Below are 18,786 nucleotides of genomic sequence, written 5' to 3'. Positions count from 1 at the left end.
AGAAATTTAGGAGTAACATGGCCTTAGAAACCCAACAGTGACATCTTAAGAGATCCACAGCCTACAGCTCTTCAATGGGGTGTCACAGGGTCCCCAGGAAAAAAATGTAAATGTAAAATAATAAAATAAATATTCTCCTGTAGCAATAACAAAGTATAACATAAACTATTCTGTAGCAATTACACAAGAATATCCAGTAATGTCCCTGCCTACAATTAAACACATTCACTTACCAAAGTGAAATCGGGGACATCTGCTGTGGCAAATGGGTGCAAACTTTTGACCACAAACTGAGTCACTGCTCGGTGACATTCGTCTATCCTGGCCTGAAAGGAGACGCTACCGGTAGACTGCAGCGAGAGCTGCCAGCATCTGAGCCAGACTCTGTCTCTCATCATGGTCACTAAATGCACAGTAATAGCAGGTTTGTAATAAGGCAGATCGCGCTAACATAATATGCACTGTTAGTTGATTGTTTACCTGCCGCATTAACGGGAGAGGACGTGCAAACGTTACCGCTGCTGCTGGGTTGAGATTCACGAGTCGAGCGGAATTAAAAACACGACATTCATTTAAGGTCATCGCGTGTTTTGTGAGCAAATGCTTTTGCATATTCGTAGTGTTTCCTCCCTTAAATGAAATATCTACTTTGCAAGTATTGCAAGTTGCCCTGTTGTCATCCGTTCTCGTAAAGTATAACCAAACTTTTGAGCGTTTGAGCCGCCATGTTTCCTGCCAGGTAAATGACGCTCCACAACGTGGTGACGTCATTTGGGGCGACTGGAGTCGATAAGAGAATCGTTTGCAAAAATGGCAAACAATTCCAAGGAATTGAAACAGTGGGAACCGGTTCTCAACAAGAACCGGTTTTCGATACCCATCCCTAGTCATGACCCTCATTATCTGCTTCTTTTCCTGGAATGACAAGACAGAAAAGAAAACACCTCCCTGCCTAGCCTTGATCATTTTAATAATATCCTACTACTGTTTCTATTTAACTCTCCTCGGCCTAGCAAATATCCTTCTAACCATTATCTAGTGTGATGTGTAAGCATGTAGCAAAACCCTCTGCTTCCCGTCAGTTCTCAATATTTGGACTTAGTGCTGTCTAACTACACAGTCACACTCCGGTGGATGCATCGGAGACAAACTTGGGGTTAGCATCTTGCCCAAGGATACTTGGCATGCAGACTGGAGGAGCCTGGGATCAAACCGCCAACCTTCCGATCAGTAAGTGACCTGCTCTACCTCCTGAGCCACAGCCACCCCAAGCCACCCCTGAACAACGTTTTAGATCCTCAAAACATGGAGCGCCAACTTGTTTTTGAGCACATTGCGTTGTGTATATAAAAATAATAAAAACAGCTTTAATTAATCATTTTAAACCCTAGCAGCTCCCAATGCAGAACAGAAGGACTTCCACACCTGTGAAGTAAACTGAGGACCTCGATCAGACAGGATCTGGAATTCCGTGGAGTCGGAAAACATGATCTGTCAATAGTTTAGCTGTCTCAACAGCTGATGGCAGTTTGTCCAATGCTAAAGGTGGGCTGAATTAGAAATCCTATCAACACTGGTGAGTATTACAGTTTTTCCCGAGGAAGCGGGGAGACCAGTAACAAAATTTATGTGGAACAGAGTCTCTGTGGAATGGCTAGTGGTTGGAGCAACCCGAAAAAGCACTGGTTATGGTGTTTATTGCAGGCAAGCTACTACGTACTCTCTCACATCCTTTTCTACCGAATCCACCAAAAGTGACAGCGAAGCAAACATATGGTCCTACTCATCCCAGGATGAATGGAAAAATGGAAGGTATGGATCCAGTGGAGTACTGTGGCACATGTAGAGGTGGGTACAAACTGGCAACCAGGCGGGCCAGTGCCTGGGTTAGGCTTCTCCTGAAGGGCCTGCTGGATCGTGTCCTTGATTCTCCAGGTTACTGCACCCACCCTGCAGGAACCAGGGAGGATGTAGCCAGGCTCAGCAGTACTAGTGTTGGTGACGAACTGGCGGGAGAGAGCGTTTGACATTTCTGGACCTTGAACGATAGGAGTTAAAGTTAAAACGTGCAAAAAATAGTGACCAGTGAGCCTTGACGGGCGTTCAGTCTCTTGGCTGTTCTCAAATAGGTTAAGTTCTTGTGATCTGATTCAGCTTCAGGTGGCCAAGTGAACAAAACCTTTGCTGACATGAGGTAAGTTACAGGTGTCTTGATGCATGCTCAACCAACCTGGTGAGTAAGTGACTTCTTCAGTCTCAGCTGACTGCAGGTTTCCCCAATCTTATAAACAGGACATGTGCATAATGACTGAAACCAGCCCACTGAGGAACAATGGGCTGGGAGGTCAGTTCCTTCATCATAATTATGCAAATTTGCATGACCATTGATCAAAGCCCACTGATCAATGGCCATGAGTACCACTCACAGAGATTTGGGGATTAGCTGCAATCACAGCATTGTAAGATGGTGACAGATGTGCCAGTGGTTGTTGAGTCATGAGAATTTGCATAATTATGATGAAGGAACTGACCTCCCAGTCCATTGTTCCTTCAGTCGGCTGGTTTCAGTCATTATGCAAAAGTACTGTTTATAAGATTGAAACCTGCAGTCAGCTGAGACTGAAGACGTCACTTGGATGAGTGAGAAACGTTTCTCCCACAAAACACTACGTCCAGATGAACAGAATCAACCTTTTGGAGATAAGTTACAGGTGCTGCTACCTGACTGTTGTTGTGGATAAAATGGGAAACGTCTGTACAAGTTTGCAAACCCAAGGAACTGTTGAAGGTGCCTGCGAGTGGAAGGAGTGGGCCATTCAGCGACTGCTCAGATTTTGGCAGGGTCCGTCTTCACCTGCCCCTCTGCCAGAAATTAGTCCAGAAAAATGACGGATGGTGAATGCAACTCGCACTTCTCTGCTTTACATACAGCAGCCACTGAAACACCGTGTGAAAGCGGATTCAATTATCTGGGAGATCCTTGGAAAAAATGTCATTGAGGTGGACAAACACGAAAAGGTTTAGGAAATCTCTGAGAATGTTATTCACTAGTGCCTGAAAAAGTGATGATGCATTTGTAAGACTGAAAGGCATGACTTGGTATTCAAAGTGACCCAGTGGGGAATTAAAGGCTCTCTTCCATTCATTCCCATATCTGATGTGGACTAAATGGTAGGTGTTTTTCAGGTCCAGTTTTGTGAAGATGGTGGCACCATGGATGGGTTCAAAAAGATGATGGGATGGCTGCCAGTGAATCCAGAATATAGAACAGAATGGAAACTAGGACCAGAGGAGGTGGCGCGGGGACCGGGATCGGAGACTAATGAAAATAGGTGGGCTGAGACTTGAGACTCCTTTCAGCCCTCTCTCCCTCAGGCCATTTTCAATCCTAAGAGAGAGAGAGAGACCAGATCCTCGAAGGACTCAGGCATCTTGGGAGGCTAAGTTGTCCCACATCTGATCATTCAGGCCTTGAAGGAAAATACCCTGAAGGGCGCGATCGGGTCAGCCTGCCTCAGCTGGCATGGTGTGCAAATTGATCACAAATTCCATGACGCTTCATGAAAAGGGTTGCAAAGAAAGCTGTAGGCACAAGGAGACAAGGTAAGTATGCAACAATCAACAGCTAAATCACAAGGAAATAGAGCCATGTTGTCACCATGAGTCGCTGATGGACTGGAGAAGAAGAGATGACCTCACCGGGCTTAAATGCAGCCACGCTGATCGTCACTGAATGAAACAGGTGAGTGTCCAAGGTCCTGCCCAGGATCCGGGAAAACACAAGAGGAGACGGAAAAACACTGGCCGTTCACACGGACATCATATGCCTCATCACCTGAGCCAAGGTGCAAGAATTCCTCCGTCTAAACTCACAGTATAATAAAAACACCATGTTTGTAGCCACAAAAGGGAGGTGCACTGTTATTGTAAACTCAACACATTATTACACTAAGAATTCTACACTCCTCAGTGACAACGGCACCTATGAAGCCCACACTACAGTTTGTTTTTGCCTTATTTTCCACAAAATTGACACCAGATGTTTTGGTTTTTATTCTTTCTCATATTTCTAGTATTTTTTTCTTCTCTGTCCTAATTTTACCAGATAAAGAACTGAAGGCTCTGTTCCTCTTACATGTCAGTATTCTGGAAACCTCGAATGGGAATGTTTGTACCTGCCAATACATTTGTCTTTGTTCTGTATCTCTATGTGCATCATTTGTGTGTTGTTTCTGTTGTGAATAGAGCTGAGACTTGTTGTACTTGAGGTACTTTAATTTTCATTTATAAATGCTTTATAAGGCAAAAAAAAATAGTCATCACTTTAAATTTAGGATATTTAATTAATTCATTAATTTTCTTTTATTAATTCATTTAATGAAGTTAGTTAAGCACACAGAATGCTTAACCAACAACTATTTACTGCTTGAATTAGCCATGAATCACAGTAAGAAATGACAAATCACTTATTTGGACTTGTTAAATGATACCATGCACATGTTCTACTGTATATGAGCTGATTAACCAGGAGAGGTTAATACGCTTCTGGCGACTTTATAAATGAGGAATTAAGCGCTCACTGAGGAGGGACATTATTAAACTTCAAAGTCTAATCTTTTTTTCAGAGGACTGTAGTCTACTGTGCAGTCCTGTGAAAAACACGACTGCAACAACTATGTTGTGATTTAAAAGCATGTGGAGCCACGTTTAGCAGCGATAACTTGAAGTATTTGTTTTCAGTGATCATGTCCATGATGGTAAATGGTAAATGGCCTGTATTTATATAGCGCTTTACTAGTCCCTAAGGACCCCAAAGCGCTTTACACATCCAGTCACCCACCCATTCACACATACATTCACACACTGGTGATGGCAAGCTACATTGTAGCCACAGCCACCCTGGGGCGCACTGACAGAGGCGCCCCATGTCACTCCCCTCAGCTCGTGATCATAGCTGAGGGGAGCAACGTAGACTGACAGCTTCACTTTTATGCTCAGCAGAGTGTCTGTTAGTCACACACTCTGCTCTCACAACCTCGTTTGTGAACACAAACCCAACAGACTCCTCCACTCGGGGCAGCAACTCGTTCTGGAGCTGGAGTGGGCGCTCCACCCTTTTCCAGCTGGCAGCTTCTCATTCATGTCACCTTACACTGAGCTGTGCAGCTACTTCAGTGCAAGGCTGGAGGCAGAATTTAATCATGAGGCCACTAAAGAGGAGACACCTCACCAAGTGGCTCCTGTATCAGTTCACATGACACAGTCCCAGATCTCGTCCCTGGTGTTTGCACCCAACTACAAGTAGCTGGTCTCTGCTCATGGATATGCCCACAACAATGCTGTTGTCTGGAAACATCCCTCTCTCAGGAAAGCCGCAGAGCTCAATGGCCATGACGACAGAGTTCGGAGTTTGACTCTCAGTCCGGGCTGCTCTGATATTCCTTCCATAAAAACTATAATCAGAATTTGTGACCAAGAGCAGCCTTGTCAGAGTCCGACACCCACCAGAAACAATTTTATTATTTTTATTTTATTATAAACAGATACTAAAGCTTCTGCGTAGATTATTTGTTCGTGTAAATGGAGAGTCCTCATGCAATAAACGTTAACTATGGAGTTCCACAGGGTTCAGTGTTAGAGTCATTTCTATTTACATTATACTTGCTTCCATTCAAATATTATTGGGATTAATACTGGAATCTGTGAGTGTTCAGAAATGGCTCCAAAAGATCTTCTGTTGAAATCTACAATTCTCCTTCCCAGATTTTCACTGAGATGAATTTTATTCTGAATGTTGGTTATTCTAGTGAGTGCTGCTGAACAAATCCAAAGAAAATATTACTCTGACATTCAAATGCACACTGAGTGTATGTAACTCCTGATCACAGGGGTATATTTTATGGCTTTGTTTGTTACAATAGTCTTTATTTTAGGCAGAAAAAACAGACTTGCTTATTCAGGAAACCTTTTACATCCTTTTTCTTTGTGGTGAAATACTTTTACTAGGACATTTCGCCCTCCACACAATTTATTGTAGCAGCCAAAACTACAAGCTTTATAAAATAAACTCTACTTCATGCACCCGGCTGTATCATATTTGATGTCCAATTTTCACCATGAATTTAGTCAAAGTTAGTATGCCATGCACAGTAAAGACATGTCTCTTTAAGACAAATATTTATATTTAAGTAATGGAAGCCATGTTGAATCAGTCTCCCTCTGAAGTCATCTTGCATTATAGTTTCGATGATGATTTGTACATCTGAAAAAAGTATGTGCGTCAAATATAGCAGCAGCTGGCGTGACAGGGTTGTACCTCGGAAAGAAAGAAGTCACATCCTGTCTTAACTGACAATAGTTTGAGTCACAATAGAATAACAGAAAGAAAAGGTAGACTGTCATTGCAAAACTTGCTTATCCCATCTTTATTCTAATAAGCTGAGAAAGCTGGTGGAAGAGGTGGAGGGAGTGGTGTGAATGCAGTAAACCAATAAAGTGTCTTTTGCCAGTTTCCAGAGATCCACACTGGAGGAAGACGCAAGAGTGCCATGGCTTTGCGCTGGGAGGCGGGAGAGTTTACAAAGAATGAATGAAATGCAACAAGTCAAAGGTTCACTGCTGTGTTATTCTCATTCAAGTCAGATGCACTGTTAAAATGGTTTGTTTCATGTTGTGACATAACCTAAATTCTGCTTCGTGTGATGCTTGGGCAAAGAGTGTTTATCCTTACGTTAGTCTGAACAAAGTTTATTGAGCACTGATGGTGGATCTGATAACGCTCAGTTCTGGCCAAGAGGTGCCTATTATGTTTGTGAACACCCAGACGCATTTGACATTTGTTCATTACTTGTGAATAAATACTCATATTTGCTGCTGTTTTAAAGTCTTAATAAGCTACAAAATCTGTAATTGTTTTAGTAAAGTGATGTTTCTTAGACAACTAAAAGCAGTGCCAACATACTTTGTATTTAAACCCTAAACAACTATTTTTCTTCTTATGTTTTGGCTTGTGAAGAAGCGCAGAAGGTCCTAAAACTGACAAACAGTGCAGTAAAATAAGAACAGACCTCAGCAGTTTGATATGGCATTGAGTGCATGTCCTGTTAATGCACTACAGTGTTTAGTGGATCCTGGTCTTTTGCTGAAGATTTCCTTCTGTGGGAATAGATTGGATAAAGGATCATTTCATTGTTTGTGCCATGTCAGATGACTGATTGGAGTTAGTGAGTATTAAACCTCCAATAATGTGAGTGTAAAACTGTAAATGGACTGCATTTATAGAGCTCTGTACCTTTATTAACCAAGAATGTGACCCTGAAATGTCTCTGCTGGGAGAAAAGTGCATCAATTGTTCTGTTGTTGGTGGCAAGAATGAGCATAGCAGGCTTCATATAGTCCCAGGCTCTCAGCATCTTAAGGCCCTGTGGATTACTCACAACAAGAGGAACTCACGGTATGGTGGATGCTTCATATGGCTATAGTTACCATCTGTTTGCTTTTCTATTGTTCTGTCGTTGCAGTTGATGTGCTTTTCTGCTTTAACACAACTGAATTCTCCAAAAAGGCTCCAATATGTTTCTGTTTCTGCTGTTAGACAAAGGAACATGCATGAAAAACAAGAGACTAGTTAAAACCAGCTCAGTCCCTTTAATGCCATTTTCTTTCTCGCTGCTGAAATCATCAGAACAGCAACGTTGTGTGGAAAAACCAGAAGGTGTACATAGACAGACAGCTTTGCCTCAGTTTTATATGATGAATAGACTCGTCTGCCTTTAAAAACATATGAAATTAGACACAAAAAAACTTAGTGTCAAAGGATGAAACGAGAAACAGAATCATAAAACCTGGAAGCACAACAAGGGCTCTGTGAGAACGATGACACAATCTGAACCAGTCCTTCAGTGAAAGCGTTTGTTCTTTCTGCCCCTGACAAATATATAATACTGTCCACTTTTTGCTAACCTTTGAGACATTATACATGTCAGTCAGATTTTTGATGTTATTGTATGTCTTGATAATGAAAATGTGACATTGGTCGGTGTATATTAACTGTATTTTCATATTATGCTGTTAGTTGCAACTGATATTTAAGCTGGATGAACACAGGAGGAATATCCATGCATCCAACTGAAACAACATAGACATCACTCAGACAATCATATTATAAATGTCAAGATTTTTATGAGACTACATATAAATTTATAATTCCTTTTCAACCCTCCTTGTGGGGGTCAATGAAGCCATGGCCTAGCTCTAAATTACACAGGGTAATTAAAGGTTACTCTAATAATTAACAACTTATTTATTTATTGTTACAGTGGGTTCCTTTACATGAACAAACACACTGATGGTTTTTTAATAAATGTTTCAGCCTCTCTGAAAAACAATTTATACAAATTCAGTGCTTTCACCTAAGAGTCTATTGATCCTAAACAGTTTATTTTTCATTTCAGGTTTGTATGCTTAATTGCTGAAGTATAGCTTACAAAACGTAAGGATTGCTTGCTGATGTTTAAACATTTTGTGTATAGCCTCCTCTGTCGCTTTCAGGGGCTGACTGGGGCTCTATTTGCAGGGGATTTTCACCGTGTATTCCTCATGCAAAAATAAATAAAGCTATATATGATATATGAAGAACTTTGTCTAGCTTTGTTTGCTGTTCATCAGCCTGTGATGCCTGTTGTGAAAATATGGTTGTGCAAAGGACACAGTAATCCTGAAAGTCACACTCAAAGGTTTATGAATGACAAAAAACAAAAAACAGTTTATCATCTTTATCATCTGGTGAGTATAAAATGCCATAAAATCATTGTGATTCTGTAAGTCCATGAATAATGTCCTCATCTTTTTTGAGATTCACTAAAAAGACTATTTAATTTAAATAACTGCCTCATTTACACCAGAAAATAGATTTTTGTTGTTGTTGTTGTTGCTAGAAATGTTTGTGGGGTTTTAAAAAAAAAAAAGACGTCATGTTTCAAGTTTTTGCTCTTATGTAAAAAAATTCCCAAGAATGGTGACTGAAAGTTTTCATAACTTGTTCATAAGGATCCAAAATGAAGGACCCCAGACTCAGGGAAACACTCAGAGTTGCAGCTTTATTTGCAGATAATTAATAATGCCACTATAGTTGCACATTTCTGTCCCAAGCGTTGAAAAAATAATTCTTCCACTTCTTAATGTGAGCTGTCCAGGTTTATATCTGACTCGTACACACAAAACAAAGCTACCACAGCACGATGTCACGGTCAAAAAACTGTTTGCAGCTACAGCGCGCATCTCCCCCGCTGTGCTGGCTCATTCTAACCACACAAAAGGACAAAACACGGGGCAGAGGCAAAGGAAACGGGAAGGAAAATAACTAGATGGGGAAACATACATGTGACAGGACAAAATAGAAAAGGAGCTGATGTGAGGAAAACAGGAACACAAAGGAAGGATTAAAGCTGAGGCAACTGGCAACTAAATCTACTATAGTGCAAAAATAAGAAACAACAAAAATACAAAGCAAACCTGGAATCTCCATGACAATAGTGTTTACTGATGTTTTTACTGCTTCCTAAGTCATGTGATTTATTTTTAAGACAACCTCAAAGATCACATTTTGTTTGGATAATTTAAGCAGGTTGGATAGGTTGCACTTCCTGTTACAGCTCGGTAATAAAGGGGTAATAGTAGGGTAACGAGGGGGGAAACAAGAGTGTAATCATTTGTAATCAAAGTTATTACCATGCAATGACCAGAGTAATAACAATGTAATATCCAAGTAATATCATGGTAGCAACAGCGGTTACAGTTGAGTGATTTTACCATGAAATTTATGTAACACTTTATTACCACTCAGTTACCTGTGGTAGTTTCTGTGTAATAAGCAGGAAACGGAGCTGCAAAACTGCCTGTTTCTATTTAATAACATATTAATAACCAGGTAATAAATAACCGTCTAAAACAAACTTAAAGAATAGTAATGACTACCAGGAAACACCTGTGGCAGTTTCTGTGTAATAAGCAGCAATCTAATACTTTGGTCATGATAGCTGAATAAAACAAGCATCAGGAAGTCTGCAATGAACTGGAAACACTGAAAGAGGATCCTCTTTCACAGCTTAGTTTATCATGGATGACAACACATAGCATTGTATTTCAGGGAGGAGAGAAGGTGGAGCACATTTTTAAACCGACTCTTAACCATCCAAACATCCAGCCTTTCCTCCAGTGAGGAGCACAAAGCCGCCCACTGCATACTGAAAAATGAGAAGTTTTAAAGAAAAACAATGTTAAACCAAGCGTGATGTAACTGGCAGTTCTGTGCCCATACGGTAAAAAAATACATTTTTCCTGGCCAAAATATATTTCAAATATATGGTAAATATATTTTGTATTTGTGATGCTCCAAAAAAATATATTTTTGAAATTGAAAATGTATTTCTTTCAAACCAAAATACATTTCAAAACATATTTTAGGGTGAAGAAAATACATTTCCAACCTTACAGTAGAATGTATATCAAAGTATCCTTTATTTAAAATATATTTAGTGCAATAATGATGATAATGATAACAATACTAAAAGTAACATGTTTTATGCACATCTGCAAAAAACAGTTGGATTCAAACAAAACAGAGTCAAAGGTCTATCACGAATTAGGTTGTTTATTCATTTGCTTACAGTATTTCACATTACACAATATCTCACTATAATGTAGCGTTCATTGACTTTGAAATTATCTGTCAGTGATACAGTAAACAAGATACAACAACTGCTATGTACACTTTAGTTTTTGACAATATATACAATTTAGTATTTAAAGGAACACACTCCACTGTTTTGGAAATAGGCTCATTCTCCATCTCCCTCAGAGTTAAAAATGCAGCGTCTTCTTTCTAGATCCGTACGTTAATAGGGCTCTGGAGCGTGATCTTACGGGATGGGGCGTAGCCACGATTTTTGGTCAAGGCGCCATATTAGCAGGCCAAACAAATGCTTGCTGTGTGGTCGGTTGTAATGTTAGATTGCACTATACCGACAAAGGAATAAGCTTGAAAACAGGCTCTCTTTTCATTGTTTCCTCACCTGGAAACATCATGAGGGAGCTTATGTGTTGGATGTTGCCAAAAGAAGGCGTCTAGCCTGGATAGCAGCTGCGAGACGAGCTGATATTCAGTTCTCTACCAGCCACAGATATCTGTTGGTGTGCTCCAGTATTTTCATTCAGGTAAGTTCTAAATAAGTTCATATTATTATTTATAGCCTGTTAATTTTATTTTCAATAGCACAAACTTAGAACAAACATGCAGAACTACCTTCTATTTATAGAGTTGCTAATTATTTGGCATTATTGCAACAAACCAGCCTATGAAATGAATGAAACAAATCCTGACTGGGTTCCAACACTACACATGGGGCACTACGAAATCCCTGCTTCAAACTACATGCTACATACCACCATGCCAATCAGATTACTTCTTCCATGTGAGGGTAAAAAGGTGACCTTCCTGGATAAGATGGCAAAGGTTTGCTGCGTTTTGGTGAACATGTGCCCCAGTGTGGTAGTAAAACCAGGGAAAAATGCTCTTGTTAAATACTTTTAAGTCTTGTGCTGTTTATGTAGTGATAAGTTTTCAAAAGAGACAGTAAATTACAGAATGCTAGTAGTGGGTGATATTATACAAATGCTGTCATGATTTTATGTGAACATTTTGTCATTTGTAAACTATACATAACATTTTTTCTACATTGTAACTGATGTGATGTTCGACAAAGTGCTTTTGATTAAAAATAGGCAAACATTTCTTTGTTTCTTTATTCAACTTTTGAACAGTGGTATTTAGTAAGTACATATTCAGTAAATGCAAAGTATTTACATGGCCCCCTAAATTAAAACATTATGGGTTATTCAGAACAGAACTATGCTTGGAAAAATATTGTCCCATCAGTTGATCCAACTCCTCCACAGTAGCAGGTGGAACTTTTCTTTTTTGAGGATGGCTTCTTTTACCTGTCACAACGAATGGTCTGTTTATGTTTTGATCAAGAACCTTTTTTTGGGCAGCTGAAGAGGAGAAGTCTATCTTATGGCCAACCTCTGGCTGTATCTTGGTCATATTACCCAGCAAAACCCAGTATGCAAGTTCATCTGTAACAGTCCTTGTGCCACAGATCCTCACTGTTGCTTCTACATTAAACAGAAGAGCAGTGACATGGCTGCAAGTCTCCACGACTCTAGCCATACAGCTGCAGTGGGCGGCTTCAACCTTCCCTGTGATGCTCACAATGACCTGTGGCTGCAATGCTGCAATTCAGTCTTTAAGAGTGCAGGACCTAAAACACACACAGACAAAGTTCATTTAAAGACAAGAACTTTAATAAGCCAAGTCCGACACAAATGTGTTTTATTTACTTTCAAATCCATTTATCATAAATGTAACAAATAAAGTGTTTTTATGTATCCATCTATAGAACGCTGCATGTTATATTCTAAATCTGCATGTTTCTTTTTAGAAACCTATCAGCAAAAAATGAACCTAAAGTATGTAATGCAAGGATGTAATCACTTTCAAGAGGGAGAAAACATAAAGTTCGACTTTAAGTGACAACTATGGACACCTAATATGACAAGCAGATTCTGCAGGTCATTAATCAATGTATAAAACTAAAACAGAATGTATTTTTAGTGACACAGGACACAAACAAGGAAGCAAGATGTGTAATTAGGATTATTTATAATAAATATGAATTAATTAGGGCAATTTCTTTAACCATAAAGAATAACTAAATCCTTCAGGACAATGTCACATCAATGCACTGAACTCACTATGTTATCCCTCTAACAGAGCCTCTACATGTTCTCACTGTAATTTCCCCCTCACAAATGAATTTTTGCTAGCACTAATTTGAATGTTGGGGGGAATCAAACGCATTTTACTCGCAGTACTCAAGCTGACTTACCTTTGCTTGAATGACGCCGTACTCACAACGTGGAGGCTTAAAAATAGCCAAATCTTGTACCCAGTCCTTGGTGAATTGGATGTGCGCCTCCAGAGATTTATAATTGCGAAATTGGTGCGCCATGTATGCTCTGACTCCACAGACAAGGTATGAGAGTAGATCATGCTAAGTCAATAGCGGTTTGGTCTTCAGGGTTTCTACTCCATGGCTATATTTCATACGGGTCCACATTTCAACAATCAAGTACCGTCTCTTTGCATCTGGACAGAATCTGTCTCTATACCGTCATTTTCTTTTGAGCTACGTTTCAGAATGGTTCGTAGCAATCTTGTTTTGATTCGTGACCTGCCAAGATGGTGCTGCGCTCCCACAATGCATTGCGACATTACGTCAACTCCAAAGCCCTTTGCGTGCAGGAGTGTATGCGCATGCGCATTGCCATGGTGGTTTAAAAAATAAAGATATAATGAAAAGTAATTAATAAAAATTAAATATTTAAACATTCCCACAAATGTGCAATGAACGTGCAAAAACTCTCTTTAGTAGTTGTTGCTGTTTCTTTCTTTCTTTCTTCTTTTTTTTTTTTTTGAAAAATAACGACGTCTCTGAGGCGCGAAATCTGACAGCGAGAGGAACGGCCGGATACAGGAGACGGGAAGAAACAAGCCGATTATGTTCGCGTTAATTAAGTGGTTGGAAGATGTAAAATTCTCAATTCTGCCAACTGAACATATACGAGATTTTAATGAGGATGAATAATTAGCCGGCATGGAGGAAACGGACCTTTATTTCGTGGAGTGGCGACAAGAAGCCAAGGCGGGTGGCCAGTCTAAGAAGCCTCCATCATCAAGCTAGCAGGTGCCTTTTCCCATATAATATTACTTTATTCTCGTGTATTTGGAACGGAAGCGTAGAGCTGCCACCCAGGCAAAAGAGAAATATAAGTATATCACGTTATAACGTGAAAAGTTTATCGTTCTAACAATATACTATCATGTTTGAACAACATGTTTGAACAACATTGTACGAAAAATGTACATAATTATCACGTCCGTACAATATTGTGCGAACGTGACAATTATGTATATTATAATAACGTGATATTATATTATACAAACATGAAAAGCATAATGTTAGAACAATAAACATTTCACGTCATAACGTGATACAGCTCTATTTTTCTTTTGCCTGGGTGGCAGCTCCACGCTTCCATAATTTGGTAATCAAAATATGTAACTTAATTAATTATATTGTGACGTACTTTTGCCTTTTCTTATTATTCTGCCTTCTCAATAACTATCAAAGCCTATTCACATTTAATTTGGCTTTCACAGAAATCCTACCTCTCCTTCTGGCTACAGATTGTTGTGACAGCCCTGATTGTACTTATACACTGCATCTGAACAGGGAACAGTCTGCCACATTAATGTATTTTTAAGTGACTTGTTTGTAATACATGAATTTGTTTTTTACAGATGTCAAAGTCTCAACCTCATGCTGCCCTCCCCCATCCTCCTAAAGTAAGTATTTGTTGTTGTAGTTTTTTATGCGGTGTCTGTGTCACATGCTAATCATAATTATTGAAATAACTGTTTTCTAACAGATTTTCCAAAACACTAGTTATGTTTGTTGTCATTCAGACCAATACTACTGCTTAGACATTGTTTAGTTGTCATGCATGTTTGACAAGCTCGTTATGATACCAAAACAGTAGGCCTATCACAATAATCGATATATCGACTTAACACACAATACATGTACATGACCTCAATAATTGTTGATGATGTAATTTATCTGCCATTATATTTACAAAAATAAAATATAATGATAACAAAACAATAACATTAAATAACATTGTTTTCTATTTGTTAGAAAATTTACTATTTATTCAAGTTTTTAAGGTATCTAATATTTTGATTCCTAATTTCCATGATCTAAATACTTTAAGAATTAGATGTTGGTTTGTTAATTGAAAGTGTGTAGATCTTGCATTATTATGGTGTTATATTATGATTATACATTCAAAGACATAAAATGGTCTTAAAATGACAATGACATAACTTGTCGCAATTGTTTATGGGGCAATATACCGACCAACAAAAAGTCGCTATCGTAACAGGCCTTCAAAACAGACGGTTTTATGATTGATAAATTCAAAAAATAAATACATTTAATTTCTCTGAGATTCTCTAATATTCAGTTACAGTTCACAACACAGCTACCCGTACATGCAGTATTATACTGTAAATATAAATCTCTGCATTTAGCATCCCACTAGAAGCGTCACAGTTACTGCCTCTTTTTTTTTTTTTTACAAATACCTGTACTATTACTAACACATTTACTGTTTTACTTTTAGCCTGTGGATACAAATGCAGATTTCCTTAATGTAAGTTGTGCATTTTAATTACATCATGTTATTTTTATTATTTATTTATTTATTTATTTATTTATTTTTATTTTACTTTACATTCAAATATTTCAAGCTTCTTGGTTAAAGAAGCTTGATTGCTAGTAGGTAAAGAATAGTTCACCTATAATTCATATTCCCAATTAATTTCTCACCTCTGATTGAATGCCTTTGTTTGTTTTCCTTTTGACTATAACAAAACATTTTTGCTGGATATATATGGTGAATTTATATGCATAGATACAGTCGTAGTGCTTGACACATGCAAACAGCAGTAGATGTACTAAAAAGGAAATAATTACAATCATGATGTTGATTGCTGATGTCAGTATATATATTTTAGAGGAATGTTTTGTTTTTCACCCAAAATGAACTATATTGCTTCAGAAGAGATTTATTACCCTACCGGACTCTTATATATTGTTCTGTTTTTTGTTTGTTTTTGTTATTTTCAGGTTCAATGGTGCGTGTTCTTCTAATGGCCGCCTTCCCACTGGAGGTTTTGATCCACAGCAATTTAAAAGGTAATCAGCTTTGAAAGTCAGTTCAAATGGTTAGCTAATAGTACTTTAAAAAGCCTACAACTCTGTCACCAGTTTCTTTACCAAAAATTACCCATAAAAGTATCGCTCAATAGCATATATTGTAGTTCAAATGTTTAGTTGTACAAAAATCTAATTTTTGGAAATCTAAAACTAGTCAAACACTCAAATGTTCATGCTTTTTATAGGAGGACAGAGCAAAACGGACATCGGCGCAGAGTGAAGAACTGCCCTTGATAAGGACACTATGACAGCCATATATAGTAAGTGAAGACTTTCTGTGTATCTAAAATTGCATACAGCACAAGTAACTTACTTTGCAACCATTAAAATAGGTTGTAAAGTAAGTTACCAATACAAATAGGTGATGATGCATTGTAGTGGTTGGTCTCAGACAAAGAAGGTCAACAGATTTATGAATGCTGGAAGGTAAGGAGAGACGACCAAAAGGGGTGTTAGCATTACTGTAATGTGAACTGGATAGACTTCCCATCTAGGAAAAAAAAGAGGTAAAATTATGCGTAAAATATATCTGTATTAATATCTGTATCTATATAAACAGAAATATCTGTTTGCTAAATGAAGCCAGCTAACATAAATCACATTTTTATTTTAACTCTGATAAAAGTAATAGAACTGTGACTTTTGTTTGTTACAGTGGCGGTAAGGAAGGGGTTTCCCAGCGTGTCCAGAAGGGCTTTGAGGATTGCCGTGAAAGCTGGGGGAACTGAGACTGCTGGAAAAGGAAAAGAAATTACATTTTAAGTATGCTGACTTATGTTCATACAATCACACACACATATACACATACACACACATATGTGTGTGTGTGTGTATGTATATATAATCACCCAGCACGCCCCTGCGGGCGGTTTATCCTTCAAGCTCGGGTCCTCTACCAGAGGCCTGGGAGCTTGAGGGTCCTGCGCAGTATCTTAGCTGTTCCCAGGACTGCGCTCTTCTGGACAGAGATCTCCGATGTTATTCCCGGGATCTGCTGGAGCCACTCGCCTAGCTTGGGAGTCACCGCACCTAGTGCTCCGATTACCACGGGGACCACCGTTACCTTCACCCTCCACATCCTCTCGAGCTCTTCTCTGAGCCCTTGGTATTTCTCCAGCTTCTCGTGTTCCTTCTTCCTGATATTGCTGTCATTCGGAACCGCTACATCGATCACTACGGCCGTCTTCTTCTCTTTGTCTACCACCACTATGTCCGGTTGGTTAGCCACCACCATTTTGTCCGTCTGTATCTGGAAGTCCCACAGGATCTTAGCTCGGTCATTCTCCACCACCCTTGGGGGCATCTCCCATTTTGACCTCGGGACTTCCAGATTATACTCGGCACAGATGTTCCTGTACACTATGCCGGCCACTTGGTTATGGCGTTCCATGTATGCCTTGCCTGCTAGCATCTTGCACCCTGCTGTTATGTGCTGGATTGTCTCTGGGGCATCTTTACACAGCCTGCACCTGGGGTCTTGCCTGGTGTGATAGACCCCAGCCTCTATGGATCTTGTGCTCAGAGCTTGTTCTTGTGCTGCCATGATTAGTGCCTCTGTGCTGTCTTTCAGTCCAGCTTTGTCCAGCCACTGGTAGGATTTCTGGATATCAGCCACCTCCTCTATCTGCCGGTGGTACATACCGTGCAGGGGCCTGTCCTTCCATGATGGTTCCTCGTCTCCCTCCTCTTTCTTGGGTTTCTGCTGCCTGAGGTATTCACTGAGCACTCGGTCAGTTGGGGCCATCTTCCCAATGTATTCTTGGATGTTCCTTGTCTCATCCTGGACTGTGGTGCTGACACTCACCAGTCCCCGGCCCCCTTCCTTCCGCTTAGCGTACAGCCTCAGGGTGCTGGACTTGGGGTGAAACCCTCCATGCATGGTAAGGAGCTTTCTTGTCTTTATGTCAGTGGCTTCTATCTCCTCTTTTGGCCAGCCTATTACCCCAGCAGGGTACCTGATCACGGGCAGGGCGTACGTGTTGATGGCCCGGATCTTGTTCTTACCATTCAGCTGACTCCTCAGGACTTGCCTGACCCTCTGCAGGTACTTGGTGGTTGCAGCTTTTCTAGCGGCCTCTTCCTGGTTCCCATTCGCCTGTGGGATCCCCAAGTACTTGTAACTGTCCTCTATGTCTGCAATGTTGCCTTCTGGTAGTTCAATCCCCTCAGTTCTGACTACCTTCCCTCTCTTTGTTACCATCCGACTACACTTCTCCAGTCCGAACAACATTCCAATGTCATTGCTGTATAGCCTGGTAGTGTGGATCAGTGAATCGATGTCTCGTTCACTCTTGGCATACAGCTTGATGTCATCCATGTACAGGAGGTGGCTGACAACTGCTCCGTTCCGTAGTCGGTATCCGTAGCCAGTCTTGTTAATGATCTCACCGAGGGGGTTCAGGCCTATGCAGAACAGCAGTGGGGACAGAGCATCTCCTTGGTAGATCCCGCACTTGATGGTGACTTGTGCTATGGGCTTGGAGTTGGCCTCTAGTGTTGTACGCCACATCCCCATTGAGTTCCTGATGAAGGCTCTTAGGGTCCCATTGATCTTGTACAATTCTAGGCATTCCAGTATCCAGCTGTGGGGCATTGAGTCATAGGCCTTCTTGTAATCAATCCAGGCAGTGCACAGGTTGGTCAGTCTGGTCTTGCAGTCTCGGCTGATTGTTCTGTCTACCAGCTGGTGTTTTGCGCCTCTGGTATTCTTGCCAATCCCTTTCTGTGTCCCGCTCATGTATTGACCCATGTGCCTGTTCATCTTAGCCGATATGATGCCTGACAGGAGCTTCCATGTAGTACTGAGGCAGGTTATTGGTCGGTAGTTGGAGGGGACCGGTCCCTTCTTGGGGTCCTTGGGGATCAGGACCGTCCGACCTTCGGT

The 18,786-nt window shown here is 40.2% G+C and overlaps 1 protein-coding gene and 1 long non-coding RNA gene across 8 annotated transcripts in view; both read left to right on the top strand.

Moving 5' to 3' along the window:
• The window catches only part of palmdb (palmdelphin b), an 82,256-nt gene extending 73,619 nt beyond the window's left edge, over positions 1–8,637 (top strand). For 6 of the 7 annotated variants that reach the window (XM_076888768.1, XM_076888767.1, XM_076888769.1 and 3 more), the window contains one exon: positions 3,187–8,637. In XM_076888768.1, the coding sequence (XP_076744883.1) occupies positions 3,187–3,348 (162 nt within the window). In that variant the 3' untranslated portion in view covers positions 3,349–8,637. The remainder of the gene's footprint in view (positions 1–3,186) is intronic. The other variant, XM_004572067.6, reaches the window with a different exon arrangement.
• A 5,688-nt stretch (positions 8,638–14,325) lies between these two features.
• On the top strand, positions 14,326–16,722 carry LOC112431230 (uncharacterized). The gene is made up of 5 exons (XR_013100375.1): positions 14,326–14,467; positions 15,307–15,336; positions 15,813–15,881; positions 16,088–16,162; positions 16,558–16,722. It is a non-coding gene; the product is annotated as an uncharacterized LOC112431230 (long non-coding RNA).
• The last annotated feature ends 2,064 nt before the right edge of the window (positions 16,723–18,786 follow it).

Source organism: Maylandia zebra, linkage group LG9, assembly GCF_041146795.1.
Source record: "Maylandia zebra isolate NMK-2024a linkage group LG9, Mzebra_GT3a, whole genome shotgun sequence".
Classification (NCBI taxonomy): Eukaryota; Metazoa; Chordata; class Actinopteri; order Cichliformes; family Cichlidae; genus Maylandia; species Maylandia zebra.
This window is presented reverse-complemented; position numbering and strand designations above follow the sequence as displayed.